Source organism: Rana temporaria, chromosome 10 (genome assembly GCF_905171775.1).
Source record: "Rana temporaria chromosome 10, aRanTem1.1, whole genome shotgun sequence".
NCBI classification, from domain to species: Eukaryota; Metazoa; Chordata; class Amphibia; order Anura; family Ranidae; genus Rana; species Rana temporaria.
In genome coordinates this window covers 5,836,261-5,855,827 of record NC_053498.1, presented here as the reverse complement: position 1 = coordinate 5,855,827, position 19,567 = coordinate 5,836,261, and the positions used below count along the sequence as shown (strand labels likewise).

The window sequence follows — 19,567 nt, the reverse complement described above, 5'->3', positions numbered from 1 at the left end:
AGGATGTACTGCTGTGGCTAACAGAAGCCTGAGTCCAGAGAAGACTAGAAAAGCTTAACACAAATAAATCACTAGGACCAGATGGCTTACACCCAAGAGTCCTTAAATGACTCAATCAGGTTATAGCCAGAACGCTATTCCTAATTTTCATGGACAGCATACTGACAGGAATGGTACCAGCTGATTGGAGAAAAGCCCATGTGGTACCAATATTCAAATAAGGGCAGACGTATATTCCTGGAAACTATAGGCCTGTTAGTCTAACATCGATAGTATGCAAACTATTTGAGGGGATGATAAAGAACCATATCCAAAAATGTTGCTGATGAAACCAGTATAATTCATAGTAATCAGCATGGGTTTACGAAGGGTCATTCTTCACAAACCAATCTGTTAACATTCTACAAGGAAGTGAGCTGCCATCTAGATAAAGGTAGGCCCGTTGATGTGGTGTATCTGGATTTTGAAAAAGCATTTATTACAGTCCCCCATAAACATTTAATCTACAAACTGAGGTCTGTAGGCATAGACCATAAGGTCTGTTCTGGGATAGAAAACTGGCTACAGGGGTGAATCCAAAAGGGGGTGATAAATAAGGTGTATTCAGATTGGTCTGGAGTGGTAAGTGAGGTACTCCAAGGCTCTGTTCTGGGACCAATTCTGTTTAATTTATTCATAAATGATATAGAAGATGGGATAAATAGCTCAATCTCAGGCCGCGTACACACGGTCGATCCAAACCGATGAGAATGGTCCGACGGACCGTTTTCATCGGTTCACCGCTGAAGTGGCCTGATGGTCTGATGTGCGTACACACCATCAGTTCAAAAACCGATCGGGTAGGAACGCGGTGATGTAAAACACACGACGTGCTGAAAAAAATAAATTCAATGCTTCCAAGCATGCGTCGACTTGATTCTGAGCATGCGCAGGTTTTGAACCGATGCTTTTGTGTACTAACCATCGGTTTGGACCTATCGGGCAGCGGTCCATCGGTTCGATTTTAAAGCAAGTTCTAAAAATTTTGACCGAAGAACAAAGGATCAATGGGCCGTACACACGGTCGGTTTGGACCGATGAAACTGGACTTCAGTCCGTTTTCATCGGTTTGGACCGACCGTGTGTACATGGCCTCAGTGTTTGCCTCAGTGTTTGCTGACGACACAAAAATGAATAGGGCAACAACATCACGGCAGCATATAGAAACCTTACAAGAGGACGTGAATAAATGTCCCCTCCAACACAGCGGGTGGGGAGGTGCGAGCAGCGGCTCTGGTGTTCGCTCCTCCAACGGCTTCTGCCGTGTGTCTACACTCTGTTCTTCAATAGTGATAGGCGTCCAATAGATCACCTGACATTCTGCCAATCGGGAAACAGGTCTCATGACCTGCTTCCTGGTTGGCAGGGAGGAGATTTAGTGTGAAAATAGTGAATATTCATTTGCTATATGGGTTGGCTTCGGGGACCAGTGCTCTGCGCCCAGAGCCCACCCTATTTGAAGCCTATTAGAGCCCTGTATATAGATCAGGGGGCTATATGCATGGATAGGGGGGTCGGCACCCATGTCCTGTCTATGGATGGGCCACAACTGCTGATGTCTTTATTCAACCTTACCAACTATGAAACCAGGAAGTAATTGAAAAATTAGGAGATTGTGAGAGTGAAGTTCCCTTTAACATCACACCAAGTGCAGTAGGTATGGACGGAGGAGTTGATGTTGTCATGTTTACTGTTATAATCGAAGGTGAAAGTAAAGACATTTTTGAGTTGTCCCCAGAAAAGTAATAGAGAAGTTATCTTACAATGGGGACACTTGTTCTGGTGAAAAATAGAATCCCTCACTTTAGAGGGAATTCCTCTCACTTCCTGTTTAGGCTTTGTGACAGGAAGTGAAGGGAAATCTCCCCAATGAGACACAGATGGCAAAAAAATTACTGCTCTATCGAAAATAAAAATAAAAAATGTTTTTCTTTAGTTTTACTTTAATTCTGCTTCTCTTCCACGGCCAATTTTTTGATTTAGCATTTTAAATTAAAAGAGGAAAAATATTCAAAATTAATACAAGATACTCACCAGAATTTTGTTCTCAGGTCCTTGATAAATGGTTACGGTGTAATTGTAGACCTCCAAAATTATTAACTTGGTTAACGAGACAGAGCTTTCTATGTTTCTTATCTGGATAAGGTATGGGGTCAACTTTGATCCTTCACTGAGACAGGTCTGGGACAGGATGTAGGAGCAGTTTCCGCTGAAGTCATAACCAAAGTTATCAAAAGAATTATAGCTTGTCTTTCCAATGGTTGAGCACACGGCGCTTCCATTGGGATTACAGCTCTGGATGCCTTTCACCACACTACACACTTCATAGGGGCCGCAAGAAGCGGACTCGCAATACACTGAGCCTCCCCCATAGCAGGTGCACTTCTTTTCGCAGGAGTCATCGGGATAGAAGAGGTCACCCGGCTTGTAGTATTGCCCGTTGTACAGACAGCCACACTGGGACAAAGGAACACATTCAGAACCACTGAGAACATAGCCTGGATTACACTCACAACCTTCTCGGGATTTAGCTTCACATTTCGAGGCCACGGACACGGAGAGACAAGTAGATGGGCAAGGACTGGTAGATATGTTGTACATGCTGTTGAGTGAACAGGAGATTGCTGAAAAAAATTCAGAAAATAAAATATGAGGTTTACGGCTAAATATATTTTAACAAGACAGAATCAGGGTTTAAATATGATTTAAAGTTAGGTGGAAGAAAAAATTCCCAGAAGCACCCAAAGAAGGATTATTTCTTTTTAATATCACCTATTTAAAGAGAAGGTCTTGATCTTATATGGATTCAGAAATTACTACACCATCTAGTATGCACTTTGTGGTGTATCTGGCCTGTCAGAATCCAGATCAAAACCTGGGACCTCTGTAGTGGCTGGCTTGCGGTAGGGACAGAAGGGGGGGGGGTAAACTTCAGGAGGAATCCCCTAGAAAATACCATCGAAAATGGGGAGCGGGTACCTATCAAAACTAGGTACCTGCTTCCCACAAAAAATAATGTTCCAAAAGTAGAGTAAGGGGGGAGAAGAGGAGGAAGAGTAGAACTTCCGCTCTTCAGTGAAGTTCCAATTTAAACTGTGTCTCTGCACTTCCTGTTTTCCAGATTATTGTGTTCTCGCTAGCCAATATCTATCTTGATCCTTTGCATACATGCTGCTGTCCTTATCTTCGCTACTATTCATTATCAACCCTTGGCTTGTTCATCGACTATGCTTTCTGCCTAATCCCATCCAGCTAGTACTCGTTACCAGTGTAAATTTCGTCGACCAAAATATTTTTGCCAACTAAATTAACACTAACAAAACAAAGCTCCCGTTCACACCGGTGTGATTTGTAATGCGACAATTCCAAATCACATGACAAGTCAAACCCCACTGTCGGCAATGGAACTGTTCAAATAGCTGCAACTCATGTTTCTACACTACTTTTTGCTGATTTCATTGCGACTTGCATATATTTCTGTTGTATGAAGTCACAAGCCGCAATAAAAATTGGCAATGCAAATCACACTGATGTGCGGCTTTGAAATCCCGTTAAGGTAGTTGAAGTTGATAAGGGTTCTAACCTTCCCCTACTCTACTAAAAAAAAAAAAAAAAATTATGATTTTTAATTAACGTTTACATCAAAATTAACACAATCTTCACATAATCTTAAATAATAACGAGTCCCTATTCCTGAGTACCCCAACCACAATCAGCATTATCATAAAGAGGCCTGCCTATATGCTTAAAATCTCAAATAAAGAGATTGCTTTGTGACAACTCACCCAACTTAAAACAAGCCCCCCAGAGAAAAAATAAAAAATAAACCCCCAAAAAAATATATATATAACTCTGTCTTCTCTCCCTCCTGACACCTCCACCCGAACCCCTCCATCCCAATAAAGCTATTATACAACATGACCCACCTCTAACATCTTCTGGGATGCATAGAAGAATTTCCATGAGGAACATACTATAGAAAATTTCTCGTAATTATCACTTTCCATTACCGTCAGTTCCTCCATTCTCCATAAATATTGCATTTCATCTACCCACTCTACCATTCCAGGGGGGATCATAAGATCTCCAGTGTCTCGATCTTACAACCCTAGTGGCCATCAAGCAAAAATGTAGAAGGTCCTCATTGACCTCCCTATCTCGCCATTTTTTTTTTTACTTCCTGTCAGATTAAAATGTTGTTACCAAGACAGGAAGTGAGGGAAATTTTTTATAAGAGAATCCTAAGAACTTGATAGGGGTTTTGATCCTTCCCCACGCTATCCTAAAATAGCAAGGAACTTTTGGCTGGACATACACTTTACATCCGACTGCAAGCATGCAATTGGCCAATTGCTTCCCCTCCCCTAAGTTCATAACAGTTTTCCTCCAGGTACTTACGACAAGTGATGTCTGTTCTCCAGTTATACACAACAGCACCAGCTGCCTGGCATGATTCAGTGTAGCCCGTCAACAGTCGGCATATGAGGTCTTGCCTTTTGCCATAGGCACACATATCGTAAACGCAGTCCTTGAAGTAAGTGCTAGAGTCAACTGTGGAAAAGCAATCTCGAAAAGGACCTTTTTTGTCCAGCAACATGCCACACTCCTGCAGCTTTTTCTTCTGCTCCCCTTCCAGGGCTAGGAGGTTTGTGCAGTTGGTGTCCTTCACAATCGGGCACTGATCAGCACGTTCGCCTTCCCGATAGCTATGACCAAACAACGGGACGTTAAGTTGTAATGTGCCATTCCGATCGGTCAAGTCATCATCTGGTTTATCGTTGAAGTTACCACAAAGACCGCAAACATGTCCGGAGTAAGTGGATGGCAGCATCACCCCCACTCTTGCCTCCCAGTCAAACGTGACCCGAATTCCAATGCTGGTCTGAACTATACACTGCCTTCCAGACTGATAAATTTCGATGTTGCCAAGTTGTGGCTTTAATGACAATGGCAGGTTGGATTTTATACCATTCACCTGTTGGGAAGATAGGTGTTAATAAATGAGAATGGAGTAAGTGGGGGGGGGGGGGGGTTTGATCCAAAGACAATTTAATCTTATGATTCTGAGTGGGATGTACGGTATCAAGTGGAGTGCAAAGGTTTAGAGAGGCAAAAATAAAATACATTATTATGAATAGTTCAAATTTTCTTTTCCTTTACACATGTTTACTTGTCTTCTATTAGCTGTTCTGTTGAAAATAAGTAAAACAACTGTTGCTTAACTCAAACTCAAATTTAAATTTACACCCAACTAAAAAAATCAAAAGAGTCCTTTGAAAAAAGTGTGACCTAAATTTGACCCAATGTATAACTTACCAAGACAGCAGCCGGGAATTCTCTGCGGATCTGGATTTCATTTTCAAAAACCTTAAATGTGACGGCGGTAGTGTAAGAGACAAGGAGACTTCCTAGATGGTCATTGCGGATAATGACTTGGAAATCAGCTAAGCCGTTTTTCGGTTCACAAAGTGCAGAGAGCTGATAATCGCATGCTCCCTGAAAGTCATAATGAAAGTTATCGAAAGTCACGTAGTGGGGATCTCCAGAACCTGTACACGTGCTGTATTTGGTGGGATAACAATCCTGAATGCCATCTTTAATTAAGCACTGTTCTCCAGTGCCGCATTTGGTATTGCTACATTTAACCTTTTGAGTCTCCGGATCGCATATGCACTTTTTCTTACAGGAAGGGTCATCCCAGAAAGTGGCACCTTGCCCCAAAGAACGCCCTTTGTAGAAGCAGCCACAGTTTTCCATAGGTTGGCATTTTCCCTCAATCATAACAAAGCCTGGATTGCACTCACAGGTCTCAATACATGGGTCACTGCAATTGGATGGGGCCTCAGGGTCTTGGCACGTCGGAGGGCAAGAGCTTCCACAGTGATTATAAGTACTATTACCAGGACATTCCATAGCTAAAAGACAACAATAAATAGAACATATTAATTAGTGTTCAACAAAGTCAGAAAAAGGATCAAATGCAGATTTGTATTTTTACAACCATGCCTATAAGAACATACCAAGGGTGGGCGGGAACCTTTGGTCTGAGGGGTAAATACAACCAGGTGGTCTGTTTCATGATAGGTACAGATCCAGAATTTCCAGCATTAGCTTCCTTTGGCTCTCTGCATGTGGTTATAGGACATCTCAGAGTGGCTTCCCCACCCCCACTGCCAGCCTCTTTTTTCACTTTCTGGTCTGGTAGTGTTCTGCTCACACGGGAACTACGCCCTTCCTCAGTTAATGATCCTTCCACAGGTTCACCGAACCCTTGTAACTTCTTCTAGATAGTTGCGTTTGATTGTTTTTTCAGCGCTCTGCCAAGGCTGTTGCCGACCCCAGCAGTGCCGATCCAAGGACCTTAGGGATCTAATAGCTGTATAATTCCTTCCCCCACCCAAATATCACTGCTACCCTATACCCATGTGCAGGTCTGCTGTTTCATCTGATTTCATTATCGAAACTTATACACTGATTTACTCTATAGTCAGTGGCCGGATTCAGATAGAGATACGACGGCGTATCTCCTGATACGCCGTCGTATCTCTGAGTTCCGTCCGTCGTATCTATGCGCCTGATTCATAGAATCAGGTTCCGCATAGATCTCCCTAAGATCCGACAGGTGTAAGTGACTTACACCGTCTGATCTTAGGCTGCAATTCCAGGCCGGCCGCTAGGTGGCGTTTCGTTTTTTGTACGCAACGAATATGCAAATGAGGAGATCCGCCGATTCAGAAACGAACGCCCGCCCGGCGTTTTTTTTTACGTCATTTGCGTTCGGCTTTTTCCGGCGGATAGTTACCCCTGCTATATGCGGCGTATCCTATGTTAAGTATGGCCGTCGTTCCCGGGTCGAATTTTGAATTTTTTACGTCGTTTGCGTAAGTCGGTCGTGAATACGGATGGACGTAATTTATGTTCACGTCGAAACCAATGACGTCCTAGCGATATCATTTGGAGCAATGCACGCTGGGAAATTTAGCCGCGGCGTATGCGCAGTTCGATCGGCGCGGGGACGCGCCTGATTTAAATAGTACACTCCCCCTAGCCGCGGAATTTGAATTCCGCCGGGGGATTTACGATACACCGCCGCAAGTTTTGAGGTAAGTGCTTTCTGAATTAAGCACTAGCCTCAAAAACTTGCGCCGGCGGATCGTAAATCAGATAGGTTACGCGGATCTAAAGATCCGCTAACCTATCTGAATCCGGCCCAGTGACTCTACAGTTACAGATTCGGTCTGTTATTGTCTATTCAATACTCCAATATGTAGATTAATATCTATGTATTCATGATGATTCATTCATGTGTTGTTCCATCTTTTATATATTCTCTTTATAACTTTCAGCATTACCTGTACAGCTCCTGAAGAAGCTCGCTGTGAGCGAAACATGTAGAGCAATCCTGGCACAGGTCTTTAGCTCATGGTTGAGCATGATATGTCCTTTGTGGATGGCTATTTATGTACAAATTTTAAATGTTCTATTTTGTAAAATAATTTTTTTTTTCTTTTTACTTTGTCTATAGTATCTGTTTAATCTGACACCGTTAAAAGTCCCAGGGTTTGTTAGCCTTGTTCCATTTCTCCTTATATACTTTTGGGTAGATTCACGTACCGTGGCCTAAAATTAGGACGGCCTAGCCTAGTCTTTTTAGGCTACACCGCCGTAAATTATTTAGGCTATTAGTGATTCTCAAACCACTTACCTGTTAATTTTCGGCGGCGTAGCCTAAAACGAGCGGGCGTAAGCGCGCCTAATTCAAATGACTAGGAGGGGGGGCGTGTTGTATGGAAATGAGGCTTGACCTCACGTTTTTTGAAGTTTTTTTGTCACTGCGCATGTGCCGGGCGACTACATTTCCCAGTACCCATTGCGGCTAAGTAGGCCGTACGGGCCTAATGATTTCGACGCGTACGTAAACGACATAAATCCCGATTCGCGGACGACTTGCGCAAACGACGTAAAAAATTTGAACCTTGCGGCGGCCATACTTAACATTGTTATTCCACCTCATAGGTGGAATAACTTTAGGCGGCCTATCGCGTACGGAAACTACGTTAATCGACTGCGGCGGGCTCGCGTTCGTTCGGGAATCGTCGTAAATTCTCATTTACATAATCTAGGCCGGCCGCAATGTAAGCGCCACCTAGCGGTAAGCCAAAACATTGCAATCTAAGATAGGACGGTGCAAGCTGTCCTATCTTAGATATGTTTAAGTGTATCTCTGTTAGAGAATACACTTAAACATAGGTCGGCTTAGATTCAGAGTTAGGTCGGCTTATCTGTAGATAAGCCGGCCTAACTCTTTGTGAATCTACCTATTTATATGGGATGTGGTGTCGCAATTTGAGTATCTGTGTCCCACAAACAGGTTTTTAGAAATCACAGTGTCCCGTACAGCCTATCTGACAGCCCCCCAAAAAATTAAAACCCTACAATTATTATTAGTGGGCAGCAGGGGGAATTGGATCCTAAACAGGGAAGGGGATCGGTGAGGGATGGGTAGAGGTGGGGCAATTACAGGAACCGATCCCCTGTGTGTCTCTCCCTCCCTATTCTATAGTTTACCCTCATTCTTTTCAATGGTTGCAGATAGAAGGTATACATTGCATACATAATTTGATTGCTCCTAATTACCCCCAGAGCTATGAACTGGTTTGAGTTGAATGAGAAAGAAGAAACAACCAGAAAACAAGAATCTCATTTTCCTACTTACGGCAGTCCGTTGCCTCTCTCCAGGCCTTGACTTGTATCCCTGCTCTAGCACAAACGTCGCTGTAGGCTTTCAAGGACTGGCAGAGGATCTGATTGTAACCGTCATTTAGGCACAGATCATAAACACAGTTGTCTTTGTATATCTTGGGGTCAATTGTATCGAAGCATTTTCTGAAGGGTCCATCCTTTTCGGTGAGGATGCCGCAGTTCTGTTCATTTCCATACCGGATGGTATCTTTCACACTACAACTTTTACATGGCCCGTTGCAGTCATCCCAGCAGCTTGAGTCACTGTTGGAATTCACTTTCCAAAGTTTACCGTAGTCTATAGGCTTCAACTCCTTCCCGTTATTAGATAGGTCATCTCTTGGGTTGTCATTATAATTGCCGCACAAGCCACATACGTTTTCATAGTAGGAGCCGGGGATGGTGATCTTCACTAGAATGTTCCAGTCGTAGATGATCTTGAGTTTAAAATCAGTCACCAGGATAAGTGAGGTGCCACTCTGGTTTATCACCACTTGACCATTCTGCAGGCTGACTGGTAGCTGAGTTATTTGATTATTTATCTATGGAGAAAAAAATGGCGTTAAACTGGAAGTAACACACACAAAAGTAAATAGTGTTAAACTGGCAATAACGCACACAAAACTATAGGTGTTAAACTGACAGTAAGGCACACAAAAGTAAATGGCGTTAAACTGGCAGTAACACACACAAAACTGTATGGCGTTAAACTGGCAGTAACACACACAAAACTGTATGGCGTTAAACTGGCAGTAACACACACAAAACTGTATGGCGTTAAACTGGCAGTAACTAGGGATGAGCCATAACACCCCCCCCCCGTTCGGTTCGCACCAGAACCCTAGAACGGACCAAACGTTCGCGCGAACATTTAGAACCCCATTGACGTCTATGGGACTCGAACATTCGAATTCAAAAGTGCTCATTTTAAAGCCTAATATGAATGATTCTTCATGAATCCGTGCTGATTACTGCTAATGATACGGTTTTCATTACTAAAATCTTGTATATAGTCCCTTATCATCCCCTCTAAGACCCCCCAATATTGATGTTAGGCTAACTGGTCTGTAATTCCCAGGGATGTATTTTAGGCCCTTTTTAAATTTTGGTGCTACATTGGCTTTTCTCCAATCAGCTGGTACCATTCCTGTCAGTAAGAATTCGGAACAATGATCTGGCAATTACTTGACTGAGTTCCCTAAGTGCACAGTCATGTTGCAACAGGAAGGGGCCATCCCCAAACTGTTCCTACAAAGTTGGGAGCATGACCACAATGTCTTGGTATGCTGACGCCTTATGAGATCCCTTCTCTGGAACTAAGGGGCCAAACCCAACCCCTGAAAAATGCCCCCACACCATAATCCCCCCTCCACCAAATGACTTGGACCAGTGTACAAAGCAAGGTCTATAAAGAAATGGATGAGCGAGTTTAGGGTGGAGGAACTTAACTGGCCTGTACAAAGTCCTGACCTAATATATTTTGCTTTGCCACCAGTATATCTGTATATATGCTGTGAGATACTTACCCTCACAATACCAATTTCAGAGCGGACAAATGTGATATTAAAGCCATAAATCTGGATGTTCACTGAATTCAGGTACGACACCAGAGAGGAACCTCGATTTTCATTTAGGGTTTCGATATTGAAGGAAGGGAGGCTGGTGTCATCGCCACAGGTCTTGGACATGGTGTAGGAGCAGGTGCCCTGGAAGTCATAGTTCTTCCCATCAAAGGTGTGGTAATGGGGGTCTCCCCACGCCCAGCAAGTGGCCTCAGAGTTTCCTTGGCATGTTGCTTTTCCATGACTGATTTGGCAAACCTCCTTCTTTCGGCATTGGACTTGGCTGCACGATGGTCGTGAGGAGCCTGGAGAAAGGTATACAGGAAATCAGTCGTGGATAACAGTGGAATCTACTAAACACTAAACCTCACAGGCTGTAACATGCTGATGAAAACACAGACCACTGTCTTCAGGTATTTAATGCTGAACTCCAGGCAGATACAAAAGACACAAATGAATGCAGTCCATTAATAACCCATTAAAGGTATTTTCTAAATGCAAATAGTGTAAGTACCTAAGCATGGCCTGGTATCAGCCTCTTGTAGTGGAGAGAGCAGAGTGACAGAGAGTTGAGCAGGTGACGGATTCTCTTTATGGAAACATTGAGGGTCTATTAGACCCCCCAATGTCTCCCCTGCCCTCCACTACAGCTAATCAATTGCAAACTGTGCTTGATTAGCTGCATTTTTGGCTACACTAGCAGGAGAATGGGCATTGTCAGTGATGCACATCTTCAGAGCCCCATGAAAGTAATGGGCGACTCCAGAGAATAACTTACTATTCTGGCCAATGAAATGATAAAACACCAAAATGCTTGGCGGGCCTGAGCACATCTAAACACGCCTAGATGCATTTATAAAATGCGTCAGCAGAAAAACTGTTCAGAAGAGCATAGTGTGCGAGAGGCCTTATACTTACCTGCTCTGTGCAATAGTATTGCGCAGAACGTTTCTGAACCTCCTCTTCTGGGGTCCCCCGCCTGCTATTTTGACTCTTCCTCTTCTGTGCCTGCCCCCCCATAGCAAGTCGCTTGCTATAGGTGAAGATGTGCGGGCTTGCTCTTGAGCCGGGCAGTGTGCATCCATTGACATACACAGCTCGGCTTTCTGTCGCTCCTCCCGCTCGCCGCCCCCAATAGATTCCTATGGATGGATTCGCTGCATCTCATGGGGGTGGCGAGCATGAGAAGTACAGCCTGCATCTCATGGGGGTGGCGAGCGCGAGAAGTACAGCCTCGCAGTGCCAATTTTCAGCACTGGAAATATATTCTCGCGGTCACCCACTGTAGCTTATTTTTCATTTCTGGCCAGTCACGTGACCTCTGGCCGCTCTCCTTTTTTTTGTTTCTGCCCGGTCACGTGACCTCAGGCTGCTCTCCTTTTTTTTCTGGCTGGTCAGGTGGCCTCTGACCACTCTCCTCCCCCTGATCTAAGGGCTACAGCAGGAGGGGCTTTGCTATTCGCTCAGCCCCTCCTGCTGTAGCCCTTAGATCATGGGGAGGAGAGTGGTCAGAGGCCACGTGACCAGCCAGAAAAAAAAAGGAGAGCAGCCTGAGGTCACTTGACCGGGCAGAAACAAAAAAAAGGAGAGCGGCCGGTGGTCCTTAGATCGGGGGAGGAGAGCGGCCGGTGGTCACATGACTGCCCAGAAACGATCTGAAATAAGATATTTACAGGGACAATTTTATAAAAAACATGTACAAAGTGTAGGGTCCCTATGTAGAACAGAGGGGGCTTGCAGTAATATTTATTATATGTATTATATTTATTAATTATGTATAATGAAACAAATGATTGAAATTTGAATATAAATTTGAATTTGGAATGGAAACATATTGCAATAAATACAGTAAGGTATAAAAGTGAAATAAGAGGGTGATTTCTACTTACAGTGGGCTGTCTTATAGAATAGAAAATAATAAATTATAGAAGAATAAAATAGAATAGAATAGAAAATAAAATAATAGTATAGAAGAAATAGAATAGATAGCCGTCTTCCAGTTTGAAAATAACGAATATACAAAACAATTTAGAATATATAAAACGAATTCCAGAAAACGAACCATTCTAACATAACGAATATAACGAAAGGAAATGATTAACTTAACGGACGAATACGAAACAACACACATTTTTCCATTGTGCTCGCTACTCATTAGACATGTGCCAGAAAAAAAAGGAGAGCAGCCTGAGGTCACGTGACCGGGCAGAAACAAAAAAAAAGGAAAGCTGCCAGAGGTCACGTGACCAGACAGAATTAAAAAAATAAGGAGATCAGCCAGAGGTCACGTGACTGACCAGAAATGAAAAATAAGCTACCGTGGGTGACCGCGAGAATGTATTTCCAGTGCTAAAAATTGGCACTGCGAGGCTGTACTTCTCGCGCTCGCCACCCCCATGAGATGCATTGCATCCATAGGAATCTATTGGGGGCGGCGAACGGGAGGAGCGACAGAGCTTGGCGAAAAAAAATAGTTTTCGTTTCATTCATTTTTTGATTTTTCATTTTTTGGGTCATTCGTTATGATTGTAATTTGCAAATTCCTAAATTGAAAAATTCCTAAATTCGAAAATTTTAAAATTTTAAAGTTTGTCATTTTCAAAAATTCGAAAATCCGAAAATAAGAAAGAAAATACAAAAATTTGAAAGAACGAAAATCTGAAAATTATAAATAATAACTAACTAACTAACTAATAATAATTAACTATTAAATTATAGGTATTTGAATTTCCATTTAAATTTGGCCATTAGGTAACTAATATGAATTTATCCAAAGTTACAATTTATCTGTAAAAACGATTGCCACATCTAAGCTAATGGAACGGAACAAATTAATAATAAATAATAATAATAAAAACTTTAACTTCCAATACCTATAATTTAATAGTTAATTATTATTAGTTAGTTAGTTATTCTTAAGAATGTTTTCAGTTTTTTATTCTTTCAAACTTTCATACTTTCTTTCTTATTTTCATATTTTTGAATTTATGAAAATTACAAATTTTTGAATTTAAGAATTTACGAACTTTCAAATTTACAAATTAGTGAATTGCAATCATAACAAATGACCCGAAAAACAAAAAAAACTGCCAAATTTGAAAGAAAATTCCAAAACCTATAATTTAATAGTTAATTATTATTAGTTAGTTAGTTAGTTAGTTAGTTAGTTAGTTAGTTAGTTAATCTTTAGAATGTTCGGATTTTCTTTCTTATTTTTGAATTTTCGAATTTACGAAAACTATGAATTTTCGAATTTATTAAAATTATGAATTTTCGAATTCATGAAAATTATGAATTTTCGAATTCATGAAATTAACGAATTTTCAAATTTATGAATTTACGAATTTTCAAATTTATGAATTTGTGAATTGCAACCATAACAAATGACCCAAAAAAAAAAAAAAAAACTGCCAAATTTGAAAGGAAATTACATCACCTATAATTTAATAGTTAATTATTATTAGTTAGTTAGTTATTCTTTAGAATTTTCAGATTTTCTTTCTTATTAAATTTTTTTTTTTAATTTACGAAAATTATGAATTTTCAAATTTATGAAAATTACGAATTTTCTAATTTATGAATTTACCATTTTTTTAATTTACAAATTTGCAAATTGCAATCATAATGAATGACCCGAAAAACAAAAAAAAAAACAAATTTGAAACGAAATTCCAATACCTATAATTTAATAGTTAATTATTATTAGTTGGTTAGTTAGTTATTCTTTAGAACTTTCGTATTTTCTTTTTTATTTCTTTCGAATTTTACGAAAATTACGAATTTTGGAATTTATGGAAATTAAGATTTCTCTAATTAATGAATTTACACATTTTCTAATTTACGAATTGCAATCATAATGAATGACCCAAAAAAACAAAAAAAAAGCCAAATTTGAAAGGAAATTCCAATACCTATAATTTAATAGTTAGTTATTATTTCAGATTTTTGGGTTTTTGGATTTTAGAATTTCCAATTTACAAATTTACGAATTTACGGATTTACGAATTTACAAATTTTTGAATTTACAAATTTTTGAATATTTAAATTTACAAATATTTGCAAAAAAATATTTACATGGATTTTCGTTAATTCTGATGTTTCCGAATCAACTAATTTGTCAAAATTTGTTAGAAAATTTATTTGGCACGAAACTAATTGCACATGTTTACTACTCATTCGTTTTAAAAGATAACAGGTAAGAGGAATCCCCCCCCCCCCTAGGTGCGTCACTTGACCAGATGATATTAGTGATAGGGGACGAGGCTTTTCTTTCTGTTTACACAATGCTATAATTATTCTTTTGAAAACCGGCATTTCTCGTGCCGGAGTAATACACACCAACCTCCAGATTAACCCCTGAGGTATATCAGACCTGTTCTACCTGCATGCATGTAAATTGCTTTGAAGATGACCCAAAGGCACTTACCACCAAGACAGACTGCCGATTCTCCGAAGTTATTCAGATCTGAAATTCCCAGAATGCTTAAGCTGAAAGAACTTTTGCTGCTCTCAAAAATATAGGACTTGGAGCCGGACAGAGGGTACTCCCCGTATGAGTACTCCGTTCCTGGAATTCCTTGCCAGTTGATTGCATTGAGGGGGGCTTTATCAACGGTCAATTTTTCCACTTCTGATGTTTTCGCAACCAACATGGCTCTGTTGCTAAAATTGGGCAGAGCGGTGGCCTTGAACGAGGTACAGAAGGACAACACATCTTGGACAGTCATCAGATTGGTGTCAAAGTCTACATCTTTCGTTTTCCCTCCAGTACCATAGTACATGACTTGGATCCCTTCTGTTGAGTTGATGAAAAGTGGGGCTCCTGGGTCTAGTTCGATCGATATGACATCTCCAGCTTTCATATCAAGGTGGCTTATCTGCGACCCGGCCTGATAGGTTACTTTTGTATTGGGGGTACCCGCCATGACATAAACAAGGTCGTACTGTTTCTGGAAAGAAACCGGGGGTATGAAAAAGGTTTCCCCCCAAATAAAAACAGGCTGCAGCTGTTCGTAAACATGGTTACATTTTGTTAGCTTCAAAGAGCACGTGTGACCGCTGAGAACCACCACGGCTTTATTGGCTACAACCTTTGACCCACTGAGGTCGTCTTCACTTTGGAACTGGAACACGTCGTACGGGTCGAGGGTAAAGGACAGCTTGCTGTTTTTACCATATGTCTTCCCTTGGTAGGACAGTGATCCGGTGGGGCTGATGGTTACTTTTGTAGGCTCTTTGGCAATGATGGCAAACTCTTTGAAGTGGCCATCCGGAGGAGTAAAAATATAATACTCGTTTCCTAATTCCTGCAGGATTTAAGGAATAGAAAAATAAATACTTTCAATACATTGTATATGAGCAAACATTATCTTGCCTTTCATGAAGATGCTGGAATGTCAACCTAAAGCAGAGTTCCACCCAAAAATGGAGCTTCCGCTTTTTTGGAACCCCCCTCACCTCCGGTGTCACATTTGGCACCTTTCAGGGGGAAGGGGGGGATCAGATACCTGTCTAATACAGGTATTTTGCTCCCACTTCCGGGCATAGATAGCTGAGCCATCCCCCGGCTATCTACGCCACTTCCGGCGCCTCTTTCGTCCCCCTGCTGTCTTCTGGGAGACACACACCGGTCCCAGAAGACAGCAGGGACCAGTGAGATCGCGCAGCGCGAGTCACGCATGCGCATTAGGGAACTAGGAAGTGAAGACTTGCGGCTTCACTTCCTGATTACCTTACCGAAGATGGCAACACCTCCACACGAGAGCAGAGGGATAGATCGGCTTTGGGTGCCGACATCGCGGGCGCCCTGGACAGGTGTCCAGGGTGCCCGCGATGTCGGCACCCAAAGCCAACATCGCGGTCGGCAGCTGCAGTATTTGTAGATGCTGACTTAAAAAAAAAAAATATGTAACCCTTTCACCTCTCACACCCATGGCTGCTGTTAGAAACCACTGGGGCCCCATACAGCTTACCTGATGAGCCCCCCCCCCACATGGCCAAAAATAACTGTGGACATAGATTTATCAGTTCCCTTCTCTGCAGCCTTGGCTGCACATATGAATGAATTGGAAGCACTCTGGGGCGTCCTGCTCATTTACAATCTGAGGCATTATAAACACAGTTTACTATGCTTAAGTGATGAATGGACACAGGAGTGATCGGTACTGATCTCTCACTATGTTCATTCAGAAAAGGAAGGGACCAATACATTTTATATTTACCAGCCCCTTCCCCATGCTCTCAATCCTGAAACATCCCTCTGTGCGCCAGCAGCAGCTGCTGGCAGAAGAGAACTGGTGGAAAGCTCTTCGGGGCAAAAGGGGCACACAGGGGGGCCCGGAGAGAAGATAGAAGGGGCACATGTGCCAGAACCAATCCCCCTGCAGTTGAACTGCAGGGAAAAAGAGGAGGAGAAGCTTCAAGGGGGAGGCAGAAGAGGATCGGTGTCTCCAATAAGACAATACAGCCGGCCCTACTGCTCAGCAGGTGCCTCCCTCCTCCCCCCCTTTTGAACTTATGGGGCCTGGGCCCAGTACAGGGGTGCTGGCTATACTGCCTTATCAGAAGCCCTGCTCACACCTGTACACCCCCCTATGGGCCAGAGCAATTTTTACAATTCTGCTACAGACCTGTTAATTCGGCGATAACGTTTTCATTACTAAAGTGTTACTAAACCCAGGACCCTGCATTCTCTATATCTGATCCCCCACAGTACACAGAACATGGACATGCAAGTATTTTAGCAAATATAAACAGCTAAATACACCGCTTTTCTCATCAGCAGTATATAGCAGTCTTGTCACTTCTATCAGTGTCTGGTTAAAGCTTGAAGGAGGCGTTTTTATTCTTCCCTGATTGCCCTATGAGGCTGCAGGGCCCCTGACCCTCTGCCTGGACAGTGCTGATTGGCCCTGTGCTGATCACACGCACTCTCCCAAAAAAAACCTCTCTAGCAATACACGCCAAACTTAGCATGTGCAGAGTACCCCCCAAGGCTCTGCTCTATCAGGAGATGGGGACTGTGCCGCCGCAAGTTTTACAGGCAAGTGCTTTATTCACAAAGAACTTGCCTGTAAAGTTGCGGCGGCGTAGCGTAAATCCCCCGGCGCAAGCCCGCCTAATTCAAATGAGCCGGGTAGGGGGCGTAGAGCATTTAAATTAGGCGTGTTCCCGCGTCGAATGTACTGCGCATGCGCCGTCCCTAAAATTTCCCGACGTGCATTGCGCTAAATGTCGCAAGGACGTCATTGGTTTCGACGTGAACGTAAATGGCGTCCAGCACCATTCACGGACGACTTACGCAAGCGACGTAAATTTTTAAATTTCGACGCGGGAACGACGGCCATACTTAACATTGGTTGCCCCTCATATAGCAGGGGCAACTTTACGCGTCGCAAATCTAACGTAAACGTCGTAACTTCACTGCGGCGACCGCGCGTACGTTCGGGAATTCGCGTATTTTGCTAATTTGCAGACTCGACGGGGAAAACGACGGAGGTGACACCTAGCGGCGAAAAAAAAAATTGCCTGTCGGATCTAATGGTTATCTATGCGTAACTGATTCTAAGAATCAGTTGCATAGATACGACGGCCCAGATTAGGACTTACGACGGCGTACATTGCGTTGCGCCGTCGTAAGCCCTTTGAGAATCTGGGCCATAGTTCCCACCAGTGAATGAATATCTAAAAAATGAATATAACGCTGCTGCAATCTGAAAAATAAATCCAATAATAAACAATAATAATAATTGGATTTATGAATTATTTGTCAGATTGCAGCAGCACTATCAATTTTTTTTTTAGATATTCATTCATTGTTGTTTTGTGATAACATCCCGGTGATAGCAGCAGCGAGATTTATTGCACATGGCTTATGCCATATAGTTTCTGCGTTTATTGGGAACTTTTATATTCACACACCACTAGGTGGCAGCGCACAACTACTACACATCATAGTTCACACCAGTGCTTGCAGTTCCAGCGCGTTCCAGTTCCAGTTCCAGGGAAAAAAAAGTAGAACATGCTGCATTTTTCCTGCACTGGACTGTACTGGAACGCTGTCAAACGCATCAAAAATGCACTGGAAAGCACAAGTCCTTATTGAAGGTTAAGAAAAAAGAGGGGGAAATGCATTGGACTACATCGAAAACGCATCAAAAATGCACTGGAATGCCTCAAAAACGCGCATGCAGAAAAGCATCTGGAACGGGCAGGCAGATTGGCGTACAGGTACCTCCCTTTAAATCTGTCGCCCAGCGTGTGCGACAGAAACTCGATGTTCCCGGGAGTCCTGCGATTGCGGTCGGCAAGAGCAGAACAGGGGGAATGCCCTTTGTAAACAAGACATTCCCCTATTCTGCCTAGTGACACTGTCACTGATGGCCGTCCCCCCTTGATCAGGAACGATCATCAGTAACGCGTCACGTGTAGCCACGCCCCCTTACAGTAAGAATCACTTCCAAGGGAACACTTAACTCCCTGCAGCGCCGCCTAGTGGTTAACGCCTTCACTGCCAGTGTCATTTTTACAGTAATCAGTGCATTTTTATAACACTGCTCGCTGTAAAAATGACAATGGTCCCAAAAGGGTGTCAAAAGTGTCCGATGTGTCCGCTGTAATGTCGCAGTCACATTAAAAATCACAGATCGCCGCCATTATTAATAAAAAAAAATTATAATAAAAATGCTATAAATCTATCCCCTATTTTGTAGACACTATGGCCCAGATTCTCAAAGACTTACGACGGCGTATCTCCAGATACGCCGTCGTAAGTCCGAATGTGCGTCGTCGTATCTATGCGCCTGATTCATAGAATCAGTTACGCATAAATTCGGCCAAGATACGAGCGGTGTAAGTCTCCTACGCCATCGTATCTTGGGTGCATATTTACGCTGGCCTCTAGGTGGCGCTTCCGTTGATTTCCGCATCGAAATGTAAATGTGCAAGATACGCCAATTCACGAACGTACGTACGCCCGTCGCAATTAGTTACGCCGTTTACGTAAGACATACGCCGCGTAAAGATAAAGCAGGTCTCTAGGTGGCGCAGCCCATGCATGGTATGGACGTCAGAACAAGAGTATCTTTTTACGTCGTTTACGTAAGTCGTACGTGAATGGGGCTGTGCGTAGGTTACGTTCACGTCACAGGCATTGAGCCGGCGTATCTTAGGGCATAAATTCGACGTGATAGTGAGCATATGCGCGCATGCGCCGTTCGTTTGGC

General features: G+C 42.7%; 1 protein-coding gene across 1 annotated transcript in view; it reads right to left on the bottom strand.

Annotated features, from left to right (window-relative positions):
* The window catches only part of LOC120916224 (IgGFc-binding protein-like), a 68,197-nt gene that overhangs the window by 30,448 nt on the left and 18,182 nt on the right, over positions 1-19,567 (bottom strand). Inside the window, exons 4-9 of the mRNA XM_040327085.1 lie at positions 14,770-15,649; positions 10,308-10,648; positions 8,756-9,323; positions 5,356-5,954; positions 4,438-5,014; positions 2,074-2,663 (exon numbers count right to left, since the gene is read on the bottom strand). Of these exons, the coding sequence (XP_040183019.1) occupies positions 2,074-2,663; positions 4,438-5,014; positions 5,356-5,954; positions 8,756-9,323; positions 10,308-10,648; positions 14,770-15,649 (3,555 nt within the window). The remainder of the gene's footprint in view (positions 1-2,073; positions 2,664-4,437; positions 5,015-5,355; positions 5,955-8,755; positions 9,324-10,307; positions 10,649-14,769; positions 15,650-19,567) is intronic.